General features: G+C 38.0%; 2 protein-coding genes across 2 annotated transcripts in view; one reads left to right on the forward strand and one right to left on the reverse strand.

The window, feature by feature from the left end:
• Positions 1-3,456: 3,456 nt before the first annotated feature.
• Positions 3,457-25,594, forward strand: LOC306867405 (formin-like protein 1). The gene is made up of 26 exons (XM_079413040.1): positions 3,457-4,280; positions 6,557-6,640; positions 9,961-10,047; positions 10,239-10,312; positions 10,455-10,538; positions 11,181-11,324; positions 11,472-11,583; positions 11,693-11,769; positions 11,858-11,951; positions 12,495-12,569; positions 12,674-12,784; positions 12,954-13,103; positions 13,228-13,329; positions 14,701-14,980; positions 15,887-16,138; positions 16,227-16,351; positions 16,680-16,882; positions 16,972-17,206; positions 17,280-17,348; positions 17,425-17,505; positions 18,453-18,582; positions 18,666-18,829; positions 18,922-19,023; positions 19,482-19,580; positions 19,736-19,841; positions 19,999-25,594. The coding sequence occupies exons 1-26, from the start codon at positions 4,116-4,118 to the stop codon at positions 20,061-20,063; spliced, it is 3,270 nt and encodes a 1,089-aa protein (XP_079269166.1). The 5' UTR covers positions 3,457-4,115; the 3' UTR covers positions 20,064-25,594.
• The window catches only part of LOC306868155 (SRC kinase signaling inhibitor 1-like), a gene marked incomplete at both ends in the record, with an annotated part of 124,123 nt that continues 121,203 nt past the window's right edge, over positions 24,942-27,861 (reverse strand). The window contains one exon of the mRNA XM_079414205.1: positions 24,942-25,400. Within this exon, the coding sequence (XP_079270331.1) occupies positions 24,942-25,400 (459 nt within the window). The remainder of the gene's footprint in view (positions 25,401-27,861) is intronic.

Consider the following 27,861-nt stretch of genomic DNA (forward strand, 5'->3'; position numbering starts at 1 on the left):
TCATATATCACATCGTAATGGGAGTAGGCCCTATCTGTCTGTCTGTCTGTATTTGCATGTAATTTCCGTATCTTAAAGTCTTGGCTTTGAAAAAGCTATTGAACATTTTTGCTGTTATTGTCGGAGGGGAAAAATAAAATAATAATTCTGTCCATTAAATAGCATATTATAGGATTTTTATTTTATTTTAACAGTAATATATTTATAACCAGCAGAACAGTTTCAAGATGGCGCCGCTGAGTTCGGACGCCATCCAGGTCGCTCCGCTAAGATTGTGTTTTTAAAACGGGAAACGCACTGGAATTCGAGACTCCGGAAAAGGGCTCACAGTCCTCCTCTTCCGAGCATTCTGCTCGCAAATGTCCAATCCTTGGAGAATAAAATGGACGATCTTAGAGCCAGGATTAGTTTCCAATGGGATATTAGTGACTGTAACATCCTTTGTTTGTCAGAAATGTGGCTTTCGTCCTCGGTCCCGGACACTGCTGTAATACCGAGGGATAACTTCTCTGTTTTTCGGAAGGACAGAACAGCAGAGGCCGGTAAATCCAGGGGTGGAGGAGTGTGTTTCATGATTAACAAGAAATGGTGTGACCCCAAGAATATCTCCATTCTGTTGCGTTCCTGCTCGCCTCATCTGGAACATCTTTCCATTATTTGCCGCCCATTTTATCTGCCCCGGGAGTTTTCATCGATCATTGTTACTGCTGTGTACATTCCACCACAGGCAGACACCGGCTTGGCTTTGTCTAAGCTTCACGATGTGCTCAGCGGCTACATTAACAAACATCCTGACTCTGCTTTTATCATCGCGGGAAACTTTAACAAAGCCAACCTCAAACAGGTCATGCCGAACTTTCATCAACATGTATCCTGTCCAACTAGAGGACCAAACACACTGGATCATTGCTGCACTCAGTTCAAGAATGCCTACAAAGCCCGCTCACTACCGGCTTTTGGCAAATCGGACCATGCCGCCATTTTCCTCACACCGGAATAGAAACAAAGGCTCGTTCAGGATCCTCCGGTGCAGAGAGTAGTGACGCGCTGGTCCTCCCACTCAGAGGCTATGCTGCAGGCGGCTCTTGATGACGTCGACTGGGACATGTTCCGGGCAAGTTCTTCTGATGTCAGCGAGTTCACGGATGTAGCATTGAGCTTTGTAAACACGCTAACCGAGCAAGCTACAGAAACAATAACTGTAAGGACATTCTCCAATCAGAAACCGTGGGTGGACAGAACAATCCGTGCTGCGGTTAACACACGCACTGCCGCTTACAATGAGGCTCTTCTGACCGGAAATATGAGCGAGTAAAAAGCATCGTGCTATGCTCTCCGCCGCACAGTAAGAGCCGCTAAACACAGATACAGAGAGAGAGTTGAGTCTCATTTCCAGCTCAATGACTCTCAACGGATGTGGCAGGGACTGGGGACCATCTGTGCCTTCGGAAACAAATCCTCCGCGGAGGTGAGAGCAGATCCGTTGCTGGCCGACGAGTTAAACACCTTCTACGGCCGCTTCGATGGCAACGGCGGATTCAAGACTTCCTCACCGGCAGACCTCAAGTGGTGAAAGTTGGCCAGTTCACCTCAAACTCCATCACTCTGAACATAGGAGCCCCACAGGGCTGTGTCCTGAGTCCCCTGCTCTACTCTCTCTACACGCATGACTGCGTGTCCTCTCACAGCTCCACATCTATTGTCAAATTCGCTGATGATACTGTGGTTCTGGGCCTCATCTCCAACAACGATGAGACCGCATACTTGGACGAGGTAGAGAGACTCACATCATGGTGCCAAGACAACTGTCTCTCTCTGAATGTGAGCAAAACTAAAGAGCTGATCGTGGACTTTAGGAAGAGACAGCAGCAGCCCTACAATCCTCTTATGATCAGTGGGACCCCTGTGGAGAGGGTGAGTAGCTTCAAGTACCTCGAGAACCTGACTTGGACTACACACATCCAAACACAGGTTAAGAAAGCCAGGCAAAGACTGTATCATCTGCGACAGCTGAGGAAATTCAGGGTCTCACCAGCAATCCTGAAAACTTTCTATTCAGGGACCATAGAAAGTGTATTGACTCAGTGCATCTCAGTGTGGTATGGAAACAGCTCCAATCAGGACTGCAAAGCACTACAGAGAGTTGTGCGCTTAGCTGAGCGCATCTCAGGGTCTGCTCTCCCCTCTCTGCAGGACATCTACCTCAAACGCTGCAAAAATAGAGCTGTTAAAATCATCAAGGACTCTAATCACCCTGGTAACCGTCTATTCACTTTGCTTCCATCTGGTAAGCGCTTCCGTAGCCTGATGGCAAAAACTGAGACCCTTGGGGGAGCTTTTCCCCCCAGGCCATCAGGCTCCTAAACTCTAACTCTGTCATAACATCACTTGACTCCATGTAAATATCACTATATCAATAAGCTATTCATAATTTTTCTCTACCTCATATTGCTGCTATTTACATAACCTGGACAACTTTTTTGCACATTTAATTTTTTGCACATTCCTCTTTATTAATATTTAAGTCAACAATATACTGGCCTGCACATTTATATTTACATTTATATTTTTTATCTTTTATTTTATTTTATCTTTCTTTTTTTTCTACTTTTCTTTTTCTTAATATTTGTATTCTATATAATTGCACTGTCCTTGGAGCGGACCTGACCTACATTTCACTGCTGGTTATACTCTGTATAATTGTGTATGTGACAAATAAAACTCTTGAATCTTGAAATCTTGAACACAACAGTAAATAATAAATTAGACCAGTGATAAACATTTAATAAATTAAAATACAACTAATAAGAAAACAATAAATCAGTAATATACAATATTAAACAAATGTGATATTCTGTAAAATTAAAAATATAAAAAAAAATGAAATAAAAATGCCAGTGTGGTTTTATTGTGTTCAGTTGTTTACCCAACAACTATTACAAAGGTAGCACTTTACAGTAAGGTCCCATTAGCTAACGGTAGTTAATGCATTAACTTACATTAACTATCAATCTGCAATATACTTTTTACAGTATTTATCAATCAATTTATTGGTTAATGAAAACAACTGTTCTTGTTAGCTCGGGTCCATTTAATAATATGAACAGAGGCATTTTTTTATTTTAATTACATATTAGTAAATGTTGAAATTAACTGAGACTTATAAATGCCTTAGGCCATTACAAAAAATAAAAATAAATATGATATTAGGACAGAATTGGAAAAAATGAGAAAACGAGTAGCCTTGTGACAACAAGCCCTGATCAACAGCATCAGTGTCGTAACATCCAGTACATAATATGCACATGAGTGGTGTGAAATGTTTTAGATCATATTTTTTTAAATACAAACAGAACTTAAACTGACACACCCAGCGTGCTCTCTCTCTCTCTCTAGTATGAGGTATACAGGAAGCACTGATGCTTCTGCTTTTTTCTGTGGTTTCCTCTTGCTGTCACAACTGCCTCTCTCTCATTTTTGTAACACACACCAGTGTGCTCGGACAGGTGCCTTCGTGTAAATTTGCCAACATCTGTATATTCTTTTGGAAGAAACTTCTGCAGGCTTAATCCGAGGGGGTGGACATAAAGGAAGATGCTCCAATATCTGAAGCACTCACATGAGAGGCAGACATCTGGAGAAAAGGCCTGTTACGCTGGTAATCAACACACTCAGCCACACTGAGAGGCTGAAGATCTGAGCTTTTAAAGGACATCTATTGTCTTTATTGTGAAAGCATAAATAGAGGCTTTTCTTCTTCCTTTTTTTGACCAAGCAAAGGTGAAAGTTCTTTTTACCCTCCATTTTGAAATTGGAGGAATTTTCTGATTGCTCTCATCCTCATTGAGAGCTTCTCCACAATCACTTGCAACATCCTAGACACCGTTTTTGGGTTGAAAGGTATCCATACTGTCTGACAGCCTGTTCTAAAAGACTCCATGTGCTTTCACCTACACTGGATCTGAGTGACTAGAAAACTTCAAACACTTCTGTGGATTTTTACCTGTGGATTGCAGAGAGATATCGCTGGGTTTCTCCAGAGTTCAGACTTTTGGAATTGTCGTTGGTTGATCCAGAAAGAGTTCAGTATCCTGGAATTCCTAAGGAAAGTTGTGATGGGTAACGCAGCCGGCGGGTTGGAGCAGGTGGATGGGCCAGAGGCCAAAGGCTCAACAGGAGGGTCAAATGCTGCTCCCTCCACACCCAAAAAGAAATGTGCCCCTGCTAAACTACCCATGCCTCCTGAGGAAGAGCTTGAAGAACGCTTCAGTGTGGTTTTGGTGAGTTCTTTATACACAGACATGTAAACATTATATATCAACACAGCAAAATTAGCTAATCTTGATACTTCCTGTTCTGATAAAAAACAACAGCCGTGTTAGGAACTATAGTATTAGATTATTAGTCTTTGCCTTTTGGAAACATAAATACTAGCTGTAGAAAAGAAGAATGCATAGACAGTGATAATCTAAACAGAAAATCAAATACAATATGAACATTTCAAAGCAATTGCAGTTGTCCACCTGAAATGCAAAATGAAGTAACCTTTGGAAAAACACTTCTGACTTAATATAATCTTGATTACTGCCACTTTAGTTCCACATGGGCTTTTGGTATAGGAAATGACAGTGGCGGGATGACAAATTAGGCAACTTCTTAAGAGAAGTCATAAGATAAAAAGAGGTCCTGTATTCTCGGTGACGACTGACCTTTGTTTTGTCTTTCGGTTCATTGCAAGAAAACATTTTCAGTTGGTTATACTCCTAGATATGCCACCCTGTTTGTTGAGCAATGTGTTGTATCATTTAATTGATTCCTAATGGAAGTTCAGTTATCTTCCATTTGGTTCCACTTCAGCAACGCATTATTAGCCTGTTTCCATCTCAGAATAAAGATTGTGACTTATTTTGTTTCTTGTTTTTAACTTCTCAAAATAACATTATAATTTTACCAAAGTTAAAAAAGCACTTCCATGTAACAAATTGCCATTTGATTCTTCTGAACATACTCTTATTGGTTTATGCACAGGGGGGCACAAAAAGACTGTCCCAGGCTGTGATGAGTTGGTCCTACTAAACTCATCCTTACGATGCTCAGATTACTGTATGGAGGAGTTTGGGACAATCCCTACATTTTTGTCCTTGACCCCATAAATTCAAGTAACTACTACCCTGATTAGATCACTAGTGTGTGCTAATGGAAATATGCATCACATATAGTCACACTTCAGAGTGATGTCCTCATTGCAGGCTATTGCCATAAGCCCTGAACTGTGCTTTATATAATATAAACCTAATCTAGTCTACACTTTATTCACTCTCTTGAACCAGTAGACCACAGTTAGTCCCCAACCCTACCCCACCCACCCCACTCTCTCTGTTCCTCCAGTAACCGCTCAATTTGTTTCTAAATGTGCTTTCGCTCTTTATGCACACAGCCTTAAAAAATAACCATGCTCAGAGCGGAAACGTCTCAGTGCTTTAGGAGGAAACACCCAAGATCACAGCGTTTCTACTTTACACTTTTTTAATTTTATTTTTACAAACCACACCCTCTTAATTTGGTTGAAAGGAGCAATTCCAGATCTGGTGTGAAAGTACAAAACATAAAACCAATGGTGAATTTGTATGTGTTTAATTGCAAGACATGTAGCAACTTAGCCCCGTGCATGTTTTCAGGAAGTCACATTGTGTCAGACTGATGACTGACACAGCATATGATCTTAGATAAACTTAAGGGAAAAATAATATGTACATAATATAATAATTTACTCAAAAATGTAAATTGCATCATTATTTTCTCACCCTCATGTCATTCCAAACCTGTACGACTTCTGAGAAACAGGAGTATACATTTATTGTGACAGTTTTCACATTTCCACAAAAGCCATGCAGCTTTAAAATGAAATGAAGCGAAATAGTCGCCTAAACAGTGACAGGATTTTCATTTTTGCCTGAACTATGCCTTTAACAATCTGAAGTAGGCTAAAGGAGGAACAATAATTGCATCATAACACATTTTGTAATTAGACATTTCCTTCTTTACGTCTGTTCCACCAACGTTTTGCATCAGATATAAATGGTGATTATCAATATTAAAAATTCATGATTTAAATAGCAAATCAGATGTTATTTGAAACTGAGGAACGGCTGCAGTATACACACGTTAATGCCAGTCTCTTTCATAAACCATACTCAGACTTTCCAATGCTATACTCCAGGATTCGGATGTTGCCATAAACATCACAAACCAATTAGTATTATAACACTGACAAACTTCTCTTCTTTTTCTTAAACAGTTTAAGCCTGGGTCTGGGTTACATACCACTGGCGGCAATAATTAAACTTTTTTGATATCCAGTATTATGGATGTAATCTGTCTATTGATATCCAATACTTTTTGATATGCAATAAGAATAGCAATGTTTAAGTGTATTAACATTGATACAGCAGTGATTTGAATCCATGAGTCTGCTAGCATATTTGTACAGTTCTTCTAGAGAGGATTTCACCTGATCACCTGTTTACCGTGATGAATCTCTAACTTCTCTTCTCAGAGCTCCATGAATCTGCCTCCTGACAAGATGAAGCTTCTAAGTCAGTATGACAGTGAGAAGAAATGGGAGCTGGTCTGCGATCAGGTGAGTCGATCAACTTCAACATTATGTGTTTTAAATAATAGCAGCAAAGTAGAACTGAGAGTATCTTGATCGTTTCTCCAGTTTACTTCTCATGTAGAGAGTGAGACATTACTCATATTGAAATACATAATGAATTAGTCATATTGAAATACGTAAAGGCATTGCATTTTTGAGCAGTTTTCTGTGTATTGTCATAGTACTTCATGTCTGCAGTGTAGGTGTGACCTTTGAGGAGATCTTTATCTGGTAGTCTACATTTAGACACGCCAGACGCATAAAAGAGATCTTTACACTGTGACACAAATACAAAAACCAAACTTATACAAGTTATATGAGGACAGTAAACCAGGGCTCAAGCAACTGTGACCAATTTATATAAGCGCCTGAAAGATGAAAAGTAAAAACAGCATTTAATTCATTTCTCCAATCAATCATACATATATCAGGAGAAAATGTTAAAGCTTTACAGATCTCTCTAGTGTTTATTGAAATAAATGCTATAAATTTAATGATCTGACCTGTTTTTCTTGTTCTATGTGATGACAATATAATTAAAATACAGTTTGAGGCATTTGTAGTGATCAGTTTCAGAAAATGCATAGCCGGTAAGAAGGAAAAACAAAAAAGACACAATGGTAAATATTGCAAAGGAGGTGTATTCTTACGTTCGGATACATTTTTGTTGATCCTTTTAATAACAGTAAAAAGAAAGATGCAAGTGTGTGGTTAAAGGAGATGATGTAAAGGTTGATAGTGAGCAGACATCTCAACAGGAGAAAAAGGCTTCGAGAGCAGCGGTATGAGGTCAGACACTTAAGCTGGTGAAACTGTCTACGCACTTCCTGTGTTAATATTTGTGTCTCCATGACAACTGTGGGGTGCATGTTTTGTAGCTATGCATGCAGAAAGCACAGGTTGTTATAGCAATGAATGCACACAACTAAAATGTATTTCTTATGGGCATTATGTAGGCTGTATACCACCTTCAGTTGGAAATATGTATTAATACGACCCATGAAAAATCAATAAGTATCTGAGATGGATGTACAGTACAGTTTAAAAGTTTGGGGTCAATAATTGTTTTATTTATTAAATAAAATAAAGATGTTTTATTTATTTATTTTGTAAGAAATGAATGCTTTTATGTGGCAAAATTGAATTAAATTATAAATCAAAAAAATTATTCAGGAAAATAAGTCAGGAAATAAATTTCAAATAAATGCAGTTCTTTTGAACTTTATATTCATCAAAAAATGTATCTTGGTTTCCACAAAAATATTAAACAGCACAACTGTTTTCATCATTGCTAATAAAAAAATGTTTCTTGAGCATCAAATCAGCACATATACTGAATTAGAATGATTTCTGAAGGATCATGTGACATACTCATGTGATGGAGTAACGATGCATTACTGGAATAAATTACATTCTAAAGTAATACATTAATACATTCAAATTAAATTCTGTATATTCTTTACAAAAGAAAGCTATTAGGATTGTTAAAAGGGTTGATTATTACAAACCAACAAATAAATAGTTTATTAATTTGCATGCATTAGAATTTGTAGATTTAGTTGATTTATATACTTTACAGTTAATGTACAAAGTTTATAATAATTTACTTCCAAATTGTATTGAGAGGCTGTTCAAAATAAGAGAAAGTCAGTATAATTGAAGAGGATTGTATATGTTCAAAAAAGTAAGGGCAAGAACTAATGCAAAAAGTAGGTGTTTATCTGTTAAAGGGGTAAATCTATGGAATAAATGTGATAAGGAACTAAAAGTATGTAATTCACTTTGCCAATTTAAGAAAATGTATAAAAATAAGTTGATAAACAATTATGACTCAGTATTAATAAATTGTGGTTGTATTGTTAAAAAATTGAAGTAATAGCAGGAGTGTGTATTTTTATGTTTGTTTTGAATTATGTTTGTACATTTTGGGAATTTCTTTTTGTAATATTGTTTATTTTGTGTTATTTAACTTAGTGAAAGTGTCGCCCATTCAGTTAATTATGTATAAAGGGTAGGCATAATAAGCAAGGCTTCTGCCGACACCTTTTGCGGTAACTATGTATTTTTATTTATTTTGCCAAAATTTGTCTGTGAGGACCGGAATAAAATTATTATTGATTGAATGTAATTTTTAAATTACATTTCAAATGTAATTTACATTTACAATTTACATTACATTTACAAAGCTGCAGTCCGTAACTTTTTTTGGGTTAAAAATGATCCTAAATCCATATTTGAGCAAGTACATAACCAGCCAGTGTTCAAATGTTCACAACGGTTATCTTATAATAATGTTTTCTAATTTGAGTAGTATCTGTAAACATAAAGAAGTTGTCCCGCTAGTAGGCTATCGCATGTGAGGATCCTGCAGGTGGCGGATCATTTATAGCCTTTTCTTACAGCAGCTAGAATAATTAAACGTATCATTTTGATGGTGGATTGTTATCCAGAAAGGATTATGTGATTATGAAACACGTGTGAATGAAATTAAATTATATTCCAGTTTTAAATATGCTTCTGATTTCAGATAGCCTTGGATTGCACAAGATTTGTATTTTAAAGAAAACCAGTTCGAAGGGAGCATAGTTTGCTTTTGGGGTTAAAATAATTTCTTAAAATGAAATTTGAATTGCATTACAATTAGATTAATCTACATGTTAATACACACTATACTCTGATGTTGTTAACATTAATAATTTGAGAATAAAGTATAATAATAATAATTTGCACGATTTGATGTGATATGAGCTAACCAATCTTTAGATTAAATGACCATTGGTAGAGCGATTATGGTAATGCTTTTTTCCTCAGTTTCTTCTTACTTGTTCAGATGGCAATATACGGTGAAAATTCTGATTTGTGTCATATATTCCAAGACGTAGGCTAGAATCTGTGATTGCGAAGTAAACATCCACATCAGTGCGGTGACTGACTGACACACATTCACCTCAAAACATTAGATTCATCCGTGCCGAGCCGACTCACAACCCACGCAAGCAAGATAATTCCGCAAGAAACTGCAATTCCAGTTTTTCAAACAGAGATGGCGACAAAGAGGCAAAACTTATGGACTGCAGCTTTAAATTGCAATAATATTTCACAATATTACTATTTTTACTGCATTTTAATCAAATAAGTAATTATGGGCATAAGAGACTTGTCTTAAATGTCTTACTAACCCCAAACATTTGAATGCTATTATTCAACCTTTCTGTCATTCTATTGCATCAAAAAGCATTTAAATATCGTCATCACAGCTGGAAACCAGTCCATTTATTGTTTCTCTTTCTCTTGATGTCTATTAGGAGCGATTTCAGGTGAAAAACCCTCCCTCGGCTTATCTGACTAAAATCAAGAGCTTTTACCAGGACCAGGGTGGAGTGGTGCGCAGGGTCAGTACCATCACTCTCTTTGTGTTCTTTTCCTTACCACCTCCATACATTCTCATTTCTCTTTTACCCATATCAGTGCTGACACCCACCTGCCCAAAAAGCCCAAATGAAAACTCTGTTTAGAGTCTTGATGAGAAGTGAATGAGTGTCTGTCAGTGGGTCATCTTATCTCTGTGATTCCTTCTCCACAGTTCAAGAAACGTGTGCAGGAGTCAACTCAAGTCCTGAGAGAGCTGGAGATCTCGCTGAGAACCAATCACATTGGGTTAGTGGCAGCTTTATTTTCTTGTGCAGTGCAAAGATAGTCTTCACTGCTACTCTTGAATAAACCTGAAAGATAATTTTGCACCTGAATAATGGAAAATTTCCATAGATACATATGATGATATTCCTTTTGTACTCTATAGGTGGGCTCAGGAGTTTCTGAACGAGGAAAACCAAGGCTTGGATGTCCTGGTGGACTACTTGTCATATTCTCAAAGTGATGCGCCGTATGTTTATTCTGTCTAAGATTTCCCATCAACACCATTACGGTTGTCTAATGCAGTACTTTTTCCAAGAAGATTTTATGAGCAAATCCTGCAGTAGATTTTTGACAAGAAGTAACTACAGTTCTTTCCATATTGAAAACAAAGGTTCTAAAAGGGGTTTTAGCTATAATGCAATATTTGTGGTTCCCTAAAGAACCTTTCAGTGAACAGCTCTTAAAAGAACTATTGCACACTTAAAAATAATGGTTCTTTATTGGCAATGATGGTTCCATGAAGATTCTTTAACATTTATAGAACCTTTCCATTACACAAGGATATTTATAGTGTAAAAATGTTCTTTAGATTATTACAGTGTTCTTTACTCTAAGAAAACAAATGGTTCTTTTAAGAACTGCTCACTGAAAGGTTTTAGGGGAACCCAAAATGGTTCTTCCATGATGTTGCTATGAAAATTTTTCAGCCTTTTTTTTTTTGTGAGTGTAGTGTAAAGTACATTTTAACCCTTTGTAGAATGGAAAGGTCCCACGAATGTTAAAGGTTCTTCATGGAGCCATAGATGCTTATAAAGAAAGTTTATTTTTAAGCGTGTAATCTCTCAGTGGCTAAAAATTAACTCCGATTCTGTGCTGACGTGTTTCTTAGGTTTGAGGTGGAATCTGTGGAAAACGGCGGATCTGTATCAGACAACAGGAGGTTGTCAGAGAGATCAGTGGAGGATCTAGCCAAAAATGTTAACCATTCTTCCACACATGGCATGACCAGAGCGGCACGTGCATTCACTGTCCGGTGAGGCATCACTACAGCACACCCCAAAACACAGGGATCGCTGCTCAGTATAAGGACTAAAATGAAGAAACCGTGATGTTTAGATATTGTTCTTATTCAGTATATTCAGTGCTCATCTTTTGTTCATTCGCTGCCTTTCCACATTAGAATAAGTAACTTGACCCATGGCAGAAAAACTATGCGCAATGCCCGATTGGCCACCCAAAGAGATGACGTTCACCTCTGCATTATGTGTTTGCGCGCTATCATGAATTATCAGGTATGTCGGCGTGAGGAACACATACAAACACTAGGCTCAGCTACTCAAATGTCATTTTGGGAGAACTTTGTGACTCAGCTTTTTTTCTTTTTTTTTTTTTTTTAAACAGTCTGGGTTCAATTTAGTCATGACTCACCCCAGATGTGTCAATGAAATTACACTCAGCCTCAACAACAAAAACCCCAGGTGAGTGTTTTTGTTTTCTTTTGTGGGGTGTAGGGGTTTGTGTGTTTATTGTGTGAGTTTGTAATACATTTATATATACCATCCATAGGACTAAGGCACTTGTGCTGGAGCTGTTAGCTGCAGTGTGTCTGGTTAGAGGAGGACATGACATCATCATCTCGGCCTTTGACAACTTTAAAGAAGTAAGATGACCAGCATTTTTTTTATCAAATGGGATGTCCTCATAAAATGGTTTGGTCAAGTTTTGCAGATGGTCAGGATACATTTTCTTCTGCCCAGATGTATTATCTAAAAACTTAAATATCTCTTTTTAATCTTTTACCTCCCCAGTGTACTCATATGTTGACTTGTTTCTCAAAAAACATGTATTATTATTCTTATTATTATCAAAGCTGAAAACAGTTTTGCTGCTTAGTGTTTTTTGTGGAAGCCAGTCTAAGAAAGATAAAAAAGACAGCATTTCTTTTAAATATTAATCTTTTGTAACATCATAAAACATATTTACTGTTACTTTTAATCAATTTAATGTATCCTTCCTGAAAAATTAGTTTCTTTAAAAAAAAAAAAAGAACTGTATTTAATGTGACATAAATATCACAAATTATGCTACCAATACTACTCAAATGCCTTTCAGACACTAGTAGAAGTCTAGACATTTTGCAGCACATAATATTACAAGTGTCACGCTCAACACTTAAATCTGAATTTGGCCCAATTTCTCACAGGTGAGTGGAGAGAAGAACCGCTTTGAGAAGCTAATGGAGTACTTCATGAATGACGACAGCAATATAGACTTCATGGTGAGCTTTGATGTGAATCAGAATAACACGACAGTTAACCTGCTCACTTTTTTGTGTAATATGATTTATTTTAAACTTTATACATTTGATGTTTTTCTTCACAGGTGGCTTGCATGCAGTTCATAAACATTGTGGTTCACTCAGTGGAGAACATGAACTTCCGTGTGCATCTTCAGTATGAGTTCACCCAGCTGGGTCTTGACCAGTACTTAGAGGTAAGACTAGTGTACAGGACAGATAAATACTTTATAAAAGCATAACATACGTCTTACACATACTTAACACAGGATTGGATGTTAGATTTGAGATGTTTTATATGCAGCATGTATTCATAAAGCTGTGCGTTTTCCTTGTAATGTAACACAAAACTTTTTGTGTCCGCAGTCCTTAAAAGAGATGGAAAGTGAGAAGTTGCAAGTACAGATCCAGGCGTACTTGGATAATGTGTTTGATGTTGGAGCTCTGCTGGAGGATGCAGAAAATAAAGGGGAAATAGTGGAGCATTTAACAGAACTGCAGGAGACCAATGCAGAGGTTAACTATACTCCATGGACACAAACATATTTGCACATAACCATCTACTGCATAGTGCACATGCCTCATGTTGCAGGTAGGCTGTTCTGTTCCTCATAACAGTGTGCATATTCTTGTGTTGTAGCTGAATGCCAGATTGCAGGAGTATGAGAATGGAGCACTGGAAAAAATGGCAGAACTAGAGCAACAACTAATGCAGGCCACTAAAGAGTCAGCACTGCTTAAGGTACCACACTGCATTTTCCTTTCATTGCATACTATCTATACTATTTGCTAGTAGTATTTAAGATTACATTTACATTTAGTTATTTTGCAGACGCTTTTATCCAAAACGACTTACAAATAAGGGAAGGAAAAGGGAAGTGGTGTGTGGCCAAGTATGGTGGCCCATACTCAGAATTTGTGCTCTGCATTTAACCAGAGTGTTGGTTATTCACTCCCCACCTACAATCCCTGCCAGACCTGAGACTCGAACCCACAACCTTCGGGTTACAAGTCCAACTATCTATCCACTAGGCCACGACTACCCTATATAAGGACAATAGAAGCAATCAAAACCAACAAAAGGGCTATAATGTAAGCGTTGTGACAAGTCTCAGTCAAATTCAGTACACGTAGCAAGGACAAAAGAATAGAAAAAGAATAGAGAATGCCAGTGTTAGAGGGTCAGTTTTTTTAATAAAAAAGAAAACAAGTCAGAATAGAAACAGGATGGAGAGGGCAAATGTTACTGGGTCCATCTTTTTAAATAAATAAAAAGAAAACAAGTAGATAAAATAGAAATAGGATATAGAGTACTAGCATTAGAGGGTCAAGTGTAGATGGAAGAGAGGTGTCTTCAGCTGTTTCTTGAAGATGGCTAAGGACTCAGCTGCTTGGATTGAGTTGGAGAGGTCATTCCACCAGGAGGGAACAGTTAATTAGAACATTTAACATTAACAGTTAATTAATAAGATTAGATGTAGTGAGTGAGTCTGAGGGTTATTATAACAATTAAATATCTCCTTGTAGCCATGCAAACAGCCGATCTATGCTTAAAGCTTATTTTATTTGAATAGGCGATTATGGCTTAAATGTATTTTTTTTAATGAGTCAAATGTTTTATAGCATTGTTTGCAAATTAGTATATCGATTTATTTGTCTTTTAATGCCCTTAAGGTGATTTTATGTACAGCAATTTGGTTGGCCCATGATTGTTTTAACTGTGATTTTTAAATAAAGAAACAAAGAAGACATTACTAAAACCATTAAAAATAACTTAATAAAAATTTATAAAAACTATGGGTTTACCTGAGAAGCACAAATTGTGAAAAATAATTGTACTTGTGTCAGAGAATGTATCTTATCATTATTTGTTTTTAATTTAAATTTAATTAAAAATAATTCAAGATCTTATCTTATGAAAATAAATGTATTTTGTTTTAGATATTTAGATGTGAAATATGCAATTTTTTACTAGAAATGAGACCAAACATGTATCATAGTAAAGTTTCTTTTTTTGGTAGCTTATATATGGTATGCCAAATGCAGTTCATACATTCTTAGAAAAATTGGGGAATCAGTCATTGTCTCACACCTTTACATGTGTGTGTAACAGGAGAGCTTGCGAGAGTCCTGTGCCCAAGTGAGCACTTTGCAGCAGAGAGAACGAGAACGAGAGATTCAGAGAGAGAGAGAACGAGAGCAGGAACGTCTGTCGCAGCCCTCACAGGTAAACAGAGAAAGAAACAGAGAGGCGAGTGAAAAGGAGTCCAAACTGGAGGCGAAGCTGAAGGAACTGGAGGAGAAAGGCTTAGTCCGACTGGAGCGTTCAGCCTCTGGAAGCTTGGATATCGAAGTGATTCCAGTCACCGTAGAGAAAATTGTCACTCAAACAGGTAGGAGCACGTCTGCAAGAGTTCTCCTTCTGCTTAGCATCTAAAATTAAAGGGGTCATGAACTGCCTTTTTTTTTTCTTTCTTTTTTTTACTGTTCTCTGAGGTCCACCTATGTTTTGATGTAAAAATCTGGATAAAATTACATCATAATTTAGAAGTAATAAGCTATTTTCTGTCCTGTTTTTAACTCTCTTCATCAGTTTGAATAGATGTGGCGGATTGTAGACTCTGAAGTAAACGCCCACTGCTGTGATTGGCTAACATTTGCGTATGTTTGACAGTCTACATCCTTCACAAATAAACGCTGCTCTGATTTAGATTAAAAATGAAAACAATGATAATAATAAATAATAAATCTGTAAACAATGAAAACAGTTACACTTGTGTGGTGCGACATCGGATTCAATATATTCGGCGTAGCATTGTTTTTTAGTTTTAATCTCTCTGAAAATCCTGCGTCGAATTGTGCCTTATTTGTAAATGAATCTGTGGTAAAATGAAGTGAACAAAGGACCAAGTTCTTACTGATGTGGTCTGGCACTTCATTAAAAATAAATTTCATCAAATAAAGTTTAGCATTTGGTTTCTGCGTAGACCTGCGTCTGCTTCTCTTGTTATTTAGGCAGCGATGTAGAAGCAGGTGTTGATCTTCTTCTGCGGAGGCGGTATTCAGCCACACTATTACGTCATAAAGTGGCACATTCCACAACCTGACATTTTGGTAGATTGGCTTCTTTTAGTACTGGAACTTACAGGATGTTTTAAAAGCACAATTACCTCTATCAAAAGATCAAGGGAATTTTGATTTCTCAGTTCATGACCCCTTTAATGCTTCTAGTGAACTTAAAATGTTTACCTTTAGCTAACTACATTGATATTATCATAATGTCTGTTTAATGTTCACAGTGACTGTGTCAGATCCATCTCAAGCGCCGTCCCCTCCAGCCGCAGCACCGCCTCCACCTCCTCCTCCTCCACCACCAGGAGCTGCAGCAGCCCCTCCACCTCCTCCACCACCTCCTCCTCCTGGAAGTGGAGGTATTCCACCTCCCCCTCCTCCTCCCCCTCCTGGCGGAGGTCCACCACCACCCCCGCCCCCACCTGGCTGTGGACCACCACCCCCTCCAGGAGCTCCTCCTGCCCCTGGGGCTGAAACAGGTGAAGGGACTATTAAAGAAATTTAAGAAATACTTACACAGACATGCAACCTGAGCTGAGTGACTGTATCTTCCATTGTTTCGCACAGGACCAAAGGGACGTAAACCAGTTCAACCAAAGTTTAGGATGCCTCTGTTGAACTGGCAGGCTTTGAAGCCCAATCAAGTGACAGGAACGGTGTTTAGCGAGCTGAATGATGAGCAACTCTTAGGGGTAACAGCAAAGAAATCCTTAAAATGCACCCAAAATTAACCCGTATGACTTCTGGAGGACACAAAATAAAATATTTTGAAGAATGTATAGAATGAAAGCCAGTGAGGTACAAAATTACTTTGGAACCCATTGACTTTCATTGTGTGGATGAAAGGATTTGTTTCAAAAATATTTTAATTTGTGTTTCACAGAAGAAATAATGTCATACAGGTTTGCAATAAAGAAGATGAGTAAATGAATTTACATTTTTGGGTGAACTATCTCTTTAAATAATTTAATAATTGGTCAGTTAATCATCAGTTAATCTATTACACTCTCTCTGTCTCAGGAGCTGAATATGGATGTATTTGCAGAGCAGTTTAAAACCAAGGCTCAAGGTCCTCCAACAGATCTCTCTAAGCTCAAGGTGAAGGTGGCTGAGAAGGCACCTAGTAAGGTGTCCCTGCTGGAGGCAAACAAAGCCAAAAACCTTGCTATCACCCTCCGCAAGGGAGGCATGAGCCCCAATGACATCTGCACAGCCATTGAGAGGTGTGTTTCAACAATAGCAAACTGCAGCAAAAAAAGCTTTAAGCCAACCTGAACCAGCATGGAAACTATTCTCTCTGTCTCACTCTCAGATATGATCAGCAGTCTCTGAGTCTGGACTTTCTGGAGCTTCTGGAACGTTTTATCCCATCAGAGTATGAGATGAAGCTACTGCAGAACTACGAGAAGGAAGGGCGGTCACTAGAGGACCTGAGCGAGGAGGACCGATTCATGAGCCGCTTCGGTAAAATCCCACGCCTTGCTCAGCGGATCAACACCCTCACTTTCATGGGCAACTTCCCAGAGAGCATGAAACGTCTGCAGCCGGTCAGTTCACATCACGCTTTGTCTGTTGTACCTAGTACAATTCATGTGTTTTATTCAAAATCTGTTTCTGTAGCAAATAGATGCGATCATTGCAGCTTCCGTGTCCCTCAAGTCTTCGTCAAAGCTGAAGAAGATGTTAGAGGTGAGTAGACCTCATTTGTGCTTAGACGTATGAATGGCTCCTTCAGTGCAGCTCACTTATCAGTCTCCTGCTTCAGATCATCCTGGCTTTTGGGAACTACATGAACAGCAGTAAAAAAGGAGCAGCCTATGGGTTCCGTCTGCAGAGCCTTGACCTGGTGAGTGAGTTTGTAGATTGTAGCTTTAAGGCTCATGTTTTTATGCAGGACTTAAATGTTATGAATACTTTGTAAATAACAGCAGAAAGTTACAGGCCCAGATGTGTGTTTTGGGAAGCTCTCTTTGTATCAGTTATGAGAGACCTTTGAGGTAGAGGCCTTTGGTGCAGAAACAAAGAAGCTAATGGGTTCTGAAAAAATCGGGATTGAAATTTTGCATGTGAATGAAAACTTTGCATGCTAATCTTCTGTAGCTGAAATTTCCTATAAATTACTTTTACCTCTGTTTTCCAGTTTTTTCAAATGTTTCAGATTGCCCCCCCTCCACAACATCTTTTTCAATTAATGTGTAAATAAAATTAAATATATTTTAAAGTTTTGTTTTTTCAGTTTTACTTTCAGTTATGTCAGTACATCAAGCTAAACTAAATGAAAATTGAACATGTAAAAAGTTGCCGAAATAAAATAGCTGAAATATAATAAGTTTGTATATTAAATTTTATTTGTTTACGTTCATTTTGTTTCCAGAAATGAAAGTTTTAAACTATAATAACCCCGATTAAAATTCATTAAAATAAATATCAAGAGTGACAATTTGCAGGTTATTTGTCATTTCAAATAGATCTCAAATCTTGAAAAAAAAGCATTATATCTCACATTTGTTTACTAATTACAAAGACTGATAAGAAACTAGTCATCTATCAAATTTTATATCATACATTTTTAAGCAGTTTCCATACATGTATACATTCATATTCACATTATAATTGCTGTATAAATATATTGATCTGATTCATTTCTTTATGAGGATATTTACCCAAAATAAAAACAACTATCGCATCTGCCTTACCTTATTTCTACCCTCTACCTTTGCAACATCTGTCCTTGATGGCCACAGTAAAATCTCCCAGTGTCTTCACTCAGTCTCAGTCTCTTGTGTCTTTCAGCTGTTGGACACAAAGTCCACAGACCGCACACAGACTTTGTTGCACTTCATTGCGAATATGGTGCAGGAGAAATACCCTGAGCTTGTCTCCTTCCACACTGAACTCCGCTTTGTAGACAAGGCTGCTGTGGGTAAGACATGCCATAGTTACTGCACATACTAAAAACACGGGGTTACATAGTCTTTTCTATTTCTCACTCCTTTGCTCTCTCAGTGTCTTTGGACAGTGTGCTCCAGGATGTGAGATCTCTGGAGAGAGGGATGGAAGGGACCAAGAAGGAGTTCATGGTGCAGGATGACATCACGGCACTGAAAGAGTTTGTTAAGGCCAACAGTGACGTATTGGACTCGCTTGTTAAAGATGGCAAGACAGCACAGGTGAGAGCACAGTGTTTGCTCAATGCACACAAACTATTTGACATTAATTCTGCTTAATTAGTCTTGCTGACTTTTTCTCTTTTGCCAACAAGGAGGCATACGCGTCTGCAGTGGAGTACTACGGAGAGAATCCGAAGACAACACAGCCTTCCATGTTCTTCCCACTCTTCGTCAGATTTATCAAAGCTTATAAGGTGAGAGATACAGCAACATTTATCCAAAGCTATTGAACTTCAACATGTCATGTTCATGTCAACACATACACATAATAACAAAACTGTTATTATTTGATTGTTCACATGCTTCTAGGAATTGCTGTAAGTACGGTAAAGTACGGTAAAATCTAGATCCAACCACACCCCCTGGATCTTGTGTTCTGCAGTGAGGACCATCTCACATGAAACGGCTTGGGATTCGTTTGAAAAATCTTTCTTTTGAGAGAGAATATCTTTATACACAGTTTACTTTCAGATTTAAAACTTTGCAGGATGTTTTCATTCACTTAGAGCTGTGTTACACACTGCATGAAAGGTCATTTTCAAAAATCCATAATAGGGGCACGTTAAAGGAGCTGTGCCCTACACAAAGAGCAAAGATACTGCAATTGTTTCACCAACTGATTATTAATAACTGTGGTTTATTATTGTCACAGCAAGCAGAACAAGACAATGAACAGAAGAAGAAACAAGAGATTGCAGCAGAAGAACAGGCAACCCCTTCCCCAAAGAAGAAAGATAGCACTCCTCAAAAGGTTAGAAAAGTGTAATTCGAAAATGTATTTGTAATTTTATTCATAAAATATTTTTTTAATATATCAACTATTTGGTTATTTTAATTAAATAAAGCATTGAGTAGAACTGCACACCTGAAGTTATTCCCCTGAAAACCTTTTCCTACAATGATCAGGGTCCCATGATGCCCAAAATGCCTCAGATGGACCTGATTGCAGAGCTGAAGAAAAGACAGGTGAAGCCCCAAGTCACAGACGGGGCCATCGAGGGCATTATAACAGGTAAAAATGTGCTACAGATATACAGCCAAAATAGTCAAAATATACCTTAAGCACTTTCCTTATTGTATAAACTGGCAAGAGCTTAGCCACCTACTATTCTATAATCTCAGTTTTTTTTTTAAGAATTGGAATTTTATTTTTCATTTGTCTGTGTCAGATTTGAGAAATTCACCCTACAGAAGAGGTGATGGTCGGAGAGCAAATCCACGACAAGACAACTGAGGGATACCTACAGAGACTTCTCTCCTTCCCACCGGACACCTCTGTACATAACACCTGGTCTTATTCTTTATATAATAAAACATTTTCAATCTGTACAGTGATACAGAAAATGACTGCCAAACATGCACATCAACAGATGCTGCACACAGTCACACTAACAGACACCCACCATCACACACACTTACTTGCATGCTCTGATACACGTAACTGATTGAGAATGTATAAATAATTGTACATAAGGCACAAAAAGGATTTCTGTACCATCACATAGGCTCCTGAACATGTAAACAATTCAGTGAGCTTCAGTTTTCATGTTTTGCTGTTTATATTGCTAAAGAAATTGTAAAAAAGACGAAGGCACTTTTATACAGCCTGATAATAAATACCCTGATAAGAATTCTTAGATATTTTAATAAAACATTGAAAATATTTTACAGTAAGACATTTCATTTATTATGAGAAACCAAAAAAAGACTCGGTAGAAATATTGTCATAGAAGAGAGCTGTACTTTATTAGACACACAACCACAGCAAGTATGTACAAAAGGTCTCAGCTCTCAACGATTTCTCACAGGAAAAAAAAAAGTCACATTTCTCACAAAGTTATCATGGCATCCACACTGACAAACTAATTTCTTTTTCTTCTGTATCTATAGGTGTTTATATATCTTATTTGTATATAGAGTGATTCTCAGTTGGTATATTACTCTAGAGATGGGAGGGTCACAGCGTGGGTAAAGGGCTTGCACCATTACTAGTGCGCTGATGGTCAGAGCGGAGTTTAATCTGCTCAGTAAAACACACTCAGAGCTCGCCACTCAAGTCTGGTTTCCACATCACCACCGGTTACAGTAAGACTGGGCATGCCTGAGCCACAAAGAAATCAGACATAGAAAAAAAGTTACTTTCTCTACAGCTGTGAACCTCATATCAGTGCACTTCACCTCACTATTCTCTCCATTGACTTTTTTTTTTTTTTTTTTTTTAAACATGTAGATAACTTTGTTTTTTAAAATCATCTGCACCGTGCGATTGCTTTTAGAATGTACATGCATTGCTATAATTATTGTTTTTAATATTTTTAAAACTTTTAATATATACCTTATAACTCCATCTTTTAAATAAAACTTTTTTTCTGGACATAATTTTGTAGGACTCTCTAATAATTACGGTTTTATTTACACGCTATAGTCTTTTCATACTTTTTTCCCCTTTTACTCTTTTCTAGGATTTTAATATTTTTGTTTGATGCCAGAATTTTGTAACATCCACACATCCATGTAGAAAAAAAATGTCACTTAAGGGACTAAAGAGCTCTGGTAAAATATTCTACATAAAGACGTTCCATCATAGAATGTGCTTTCTCCAAATTACTCTGCGTTATTTTTGGCCAGACATAACTAGCAGAAGCATCCAGCTCCTCCTATTTCCTGCAGTCTTTCCAGGGGAAACTCTAACCTGCAACTCAACATTAGCATAATGTGGCAGAAACACTTGTGCAACTGTTTCCTTGACCAAGGCATTTGTACATTGACAGTTTAAACATCTGTTATTCAGTAGTGAAAATTGCAGACTTACTCCCTACCACTAGAGGGCAGAAGAAGGTCGTCAGTGACAGTTCATTTACATTTGCCATTATATCCACATTGTTCATTTCACTCAAAACAAACAAATTACATTCTCAGGTCACAATACAGATCAGAGCTTCATAAGTATCAGCAATGAACCCGATTTCACTCGGATCACATTAATTCAATTCTTTTGAATGGCTGGCTAGATTCTTAAAAACCACAACAAATTCCTTGTGTTTTGCGCACACTTGGCGAATAAAGATGATTCTAAAGGCGTTTTCAAATTCACCCAACACTTAAAACAACTCAGAAAATTAACAAAATATCAGCCTGTGGTTAGATGCAACTATACTTTATACAGAGTAATATTTTCAACTCAATATACAAAACACTTCTCTTATGAATAAATAATTTTCTAGTGTGCTATATATTTCCTCAGGATTACAAAAACAAAAATATGTACAAATAAATCTCAGTTAATATAAAATCAACAAACCAAAAATATACAAACGCAAATCTCGCATCATAAATTTTTTGTTTTTTACCAACCATGTTGAGTGAAAAATAAATGACTAACTTTAAAGATGTATTTATATATATATCATGTCTGAGCTGTTATCTTACCATGTTTTGAGAGAGAAAGATTCTACTTTAAAAAGGGAGATTTCACCACCTTCCTACATGTACCCATCGCAGTCTCTGAGGAGGTCAAGAAAGTCTTTTCTTAGCTCACACATTTCTACCCCTGGCTTTACTAAGAGGATGAAGTGTACTTCCTGACAGGAAGTGCTGTAGATTCTTACATCTCCATTCAAGCACGAAACCCGCTTCTGTGAAACTGTAGACACAAGAGTAACCTTTTGAACATTTGAGAGTGCTCACTGCAGCACCGATTGCTAAATTTGTCTCATTTGCTAGTTTGTAATAATAGTTCAGTCTGGGTCCTTAAATAGACCGAGCTGTGAATTTGATGCTTGCTGTGAACTTTCCAGACAAATCTAGAATGTAAAAAATCTGGAGTATAAATCAAAAGTAATTTTAAGGAATTTGCAAGCCACTGCTCAACTTTTTGTGTAACTAGCAGATCCAGGCATGAATTACAAATAATACAATTGTTTTCTCTTTCATTCACAGATGTTAAATTCAAACAACATGGCTTAAATTAAGGTGTTTCCATGCATGTAACAGCCTAAGCTTGACCTATTTGCCTCTCACAGCACCTCCCACGTGAATCATTATACATTTCAAACATGAATTACAGGCTGATTTGGCTGCGAGGCACGGAGTAACACCACTAATCTGTCCTCTGGCCATTTACTCTCGACGTCGACCTAGTGCTTAAGCCATTATTTTAAACCCCACACCACAAGCAATCAATTTCACACATTGGTTTTGTCAGAAAGCTGGAAAAATCTCCCCTCTTGCTCTATTCATCTCATTCTATTCCACTCTCACTCACCTTTATACATTTAAATATAATATGGGCTCATGAGGAAACCTGCAGGTTGTTGCATTGAAAAATTCACAACATAGGAATACCCTTGTGAGAAGAAAATCTCTGTCTTTGTGTGTGTGTGTGTGTCATCAGGACTAGAATGAGAAAAGAAGATGGGAGGGCATAATCAGAGCCTCAATGACCAAAAAAAAAAAAAAAAAAAAAATGCTCTTGCGTTTCAGTATTATGACTGTGTGGACAGCAATGAAACCAAAGAATGGATGTGACATTCATATTTGTATCACCATCATAAACTGGCACACAATTACCCTTTAAAAATGATAGTGAATCTAACTGTCTGTGGTTTGATAGAAAAGTACGCGGAGGGTTTGACTGGCTCATTAGGAGAAAGGATGAGTTGGAATGCTCTACCGCACAGATGTCTTTCACTTGATGGATCACATCCACTGGCATACATGCTGTGGAATTACCCTCGGTCTTCTTGCTTGTGCAACCCCTACATGGTGAACCTAACCATCTGTTTGTTCATTTTAAATTGGAATTCGGTTTCACAATCTGGGAGGCCCAAAGGTTAAGACAGCTTGTGCCGAACGTTTGATGATTGTCAGATCATTGTACTTTCTCTAGATTCTTGTGCTTCTTTAATGACAAGAACAGGGGAGTATCCTATATCCTTATGTAGGAAAACAGTGACTGTTAAGAACTTAAGAAAACAATAGCCTAACAACACCATCCCATAATAATAGATTCAAAAAGCAGGCAGCCCTCCACTTTCCCACAATTCCTCTGTTGCCATGACAACTTGTGCTAAGTTACAGCAAACATGTAAAATGGTTGTATGAAGACCTATTTGAGTGCAAATGAGAACAAATATAGACTCTTAGGCAGTGTATGTATATCAAAGGGATAGTCCTTTGGAAAATAAAATTTCTGCATGAATTGCATTCTTCTGTAGAACACAGAAGATATTTAGAAGAATGTTTTTGTACACAAAGTCAGTGGGGTCCGAAGCAATGTTAGACCCTAGTGACTTCCATTGTATAGATAATAAACCAAGCCATTTGCAACAATACAAGAATGAGTAGATCATGACAGAACATTAATTTTTAGATGAACTATCCCTTTAAGGGAGTGTATAATCATCAAAATGTTAATCATAGCACCAATTTCAGTTATTTTCCTTTAGTAGTACGACTGATAGCCAAAATCTACATTAGAACAAGCGATGCTGCCTCAACATTAAGGTTTTGCTGTTATTTTTTCTTTTTACATTCCTTTCGTTGATATAGATAGGAGCAATAAAACGTCTCAACAAACACCAACTACTACAGTACTCACTTTCGATTATTGCAACTCTACTTGGTTTTACATAGTCTTACAGTCTTGATTTTACACTTGATGGACAGCTACCGAACTCCGCTAGATCTCCAACATGTGAGATTTGGCAAATGAATGAGGGTTTGGGTAAAGAGTCCTTCCCCAGGCCTCCCGTGGGTGGTGTGATGCTGGCTATGTAGTGGAGCTGGAAACAGGCTGGTGGTGAGTGTCCAAGCCCATCTGTTGGTTCTCTAGTGTGGGGAACTGGCAGAAACGCAGAGTAGGTAGGGTTTACAATTTGGATCTGTTCACAAACTGAAGAAAAGTGACACTATGATGCAAAGTGGTAAGTCATCCGCCTCCGTGCCCTACATCACTGTTCTCCGTAAGGCGTCTTGGTAGGGATAGTCAGGGAAACACAACGCTATAGAAGCTAAGCCTCCAAAAAATCTTTCTTTTAGGTCACTCACATTTCAGTTCATCTACTTGCACTGTCCACATCCTATATATGGATCATTTCCAGCCACATCTTCCTTAATCACTATCGTCTGGAGTCGCCGTCTTAGGTTCAGTCTTGTTCCGTTCCAAGCATCTGGTGACGGAGGGTTTCAGGGCCAGCGAGGACAGACTCAGTGAGGTGAGAGCAGAAGGAGATGAGGGCAAGGAAGAGGAAGTAGGCGAAGTCGGAGAGGGAGGGGAGCGGCCGTTGGAGATGGGAAGAGGAAGGCTTGAGGAGTTTAAGTTCTGTTCTCTGAGAAACCGGTTTTGTCTTAAGGTGGATGACAGGAGGAGTGCCTCGGCCGGGAGGCTGGATGCGGAAAGGCTAGCCATAAGCGCTTTGGCCTGGTTAGAGGAGGCCGTAATGGAGGACAGTGCCCCCTCCTGGGGGTACTTTCGCAATCCAGAGGGCAGGTGGCCGGAGAAGCTTGCGGCTCTGGTGCTTGCGAGGAGCGACTCGGTTGCTCTGGCTCTGCTGATGTTCAGACTCAGAGCCTGAGGGGGTGGGTGTTGAGGACAAAAATAGGGGGGATAAAGGACAGAAGAGTGGGTAGAGAAGAACAGAGTAAAAACTAAGAACATTTTGGGAGATTTTTAAGGTTTGGTTTGGCTGCAATACATCATTAATCGCTCTCAGAAGACACTTTCTTTAAGGAATGAATGAGGCTCTGGTGAATATTGGCAGCTGCATGATGTTTTTCCTTAAAAGTATACAGGATTGACTAGGAGGAACTGGGTAAAGGATTGTGGGCTTCAGGAGATGCTGATGAAGAAGTGGTGGTGAAGAAGGCAGAGGAGGAGGTGGACAAGCTTCGGTCAGGTCAGGTTGGTTTGGTTCGCTCGCCTCTGCTCACTGGGTCAAGGAGTTGCACGTGAATGGTTACCATGAGGGCCGACGAAGGATGGCAGGTAGCGGTGACAAAGAGGAAAATGGAAGAGGAAGGGGACAATGGGAGGAAGGATGAAGACAAACACAGTACAATGTTATTCAGGTTAGGATCATTCATGCATGATTCTAGCCAGGTACACAGCTCTACGTGTGGATTTCACCACATGAGGGAGAATCCACGTACATTTATAACACCCACAATGCATTATGCTAGAAGAAACTGACCATTTGACAAGATCTTGGTGGGTTTATTGAACATGAGCGTATATGCGTCTCTATTACCATCAGTCACTCACAAACACACTTTCGCTTCCTGTGTGACAGGACTCTAAAAGAGTTCCACTGAGATCTGGTCCAAGGTCTAATCAGTTGTGAGGGAGATGGATGGACAGCACGGATACAAGGAGCGAAGAGGAGAGAGTGCTGAGGGTGAAGAGAGAGCCCGTGTCTTTCCACATGAAGTGCCAATTATTTCACCCTGATAGAGCAGAAAAAGACTCTCCATCTCCTCTCTCGCTTGTATCTCTCTTCCCTTTAACCTTCTCCCTCTCTTTCATTTCTCTCACTCTTTTCCAAACCTTCTGGCTCATGTCCTTTTCACAGAGCCTTCTCAAAAAGTCCCTGGAGAACACAACTATGATGGAGATTAAAATAGTAACTGCTTTTGCACAGTCATAAGGAATACATTTCCCTTTTGGCCATTTCCCACTTACTTTCTCTGCGCTTTTAAAATTTATGTGCCACAAGCTCATGTAATTGAGAATAGACATAAAGCTGTTCAAGGAAGTCATATATGAAATGAAAAAGGGTCCTAGGGGGGTACACAAACAATTTGAGATAAAAAGATACGTTAACGAAATATGTGTAAGGATTTTTTTTTTTTTTGCATTTACTAAATTGAGAAAACCAGTTTTGTCTGCAAGACTTGTGATTACTTCATTCTAATGACAGCATAAAGGTTTTTTGGAAGTTTTTGTGGAAAAGAGGTCACTCTTTATTTTAAGGTCCAATTCTTGCTATTAACAAACCATTAACTAAGACTTTTTTTCAGTAAACTCCTAATTTGCTGCTTATTAATATTTAGTAAGGTAGTTATTAAGTTTAGGTATTGGGTAGGATTAGGGATGTAGAATATGGTCATGCAGAAGATGTGCTTTTTATAAGTGCTAATAAACAGCTAATATGTTAATAATTGGTATGCTAATAAGCAACTAGTTAATAGTGAGGACTGGTCCCTATACTAAAATGTTACCAGAAAAAAAGAAAATTGCACAATACCATTCAAAAGTTAGGGGTCAGTTAGGTCAGTTTTTTTTTTTTGGAAGCAATTAATACTTTCATTTAGCAAGGAGGATCCATGTAACAGAAACCTTTTGTAACATTATACATGTCTTTACTGTCATGTTTGTCTGTCTCAAATAAATGTTGTTCTTTTGAACTTTCTATTAAAAAAACCCTGAAACATGCATTACAGTATCTACAAAAATATTAGATAACAACATTGATAATAACAATCAATAGTTCTTGAGCACCACAAATATTAGAAATATCAGAATGACATCTGAATGATCATTTGACACTGAAATAATGGCTGCTAAAATTACATTTTAAAATATATAAACATTGAAAACTGTTATTTAAAAACGTAACATTGTATTTTTGGTCAAATAAATGCAACTGGGATGATTATAAGACACTTATTACAAACCCAAATTTTAGAAAGGTGGTGTACATTTCATTTACAATTAGTCCAATAAAGACGGGGAGAAGAGGTCAGAAATGGCAAGTGAATCAGACCAAAAGACATTGTGTGACGTGTTTGAGGAGCAGTGATGTGTTAATTTACATTAAGCAGTCAGGGAGAGCAATCATTTCAAAGATGAAGTCTTTCGAGAGAAGGTTAGAGTACAAAACTAAATCAAATGTGGATGAGGCCGAGAGGCACAGTAAGCAGAAAAAAAGCCTCAATGAAATGATGAGAGTCCGGGTGAAAAGATGAGTGTGCATAAATGTTTGTATCCATTTGCTGCTAAGAGGGTTAAGACAAAAAGGAGATATACGCAGTCC

Source organism: Barbus barbus (assembly GCF_936440315.1).
Source record: "Barbus barbus genome assembly, chromosome: 4".
Taxonomy (NCBI): Eukaryota; Metazoa; Chordata; class Actinopteri; order Cypriniformes; family Cyprinidae; genus Barbus; species Barbus barbus.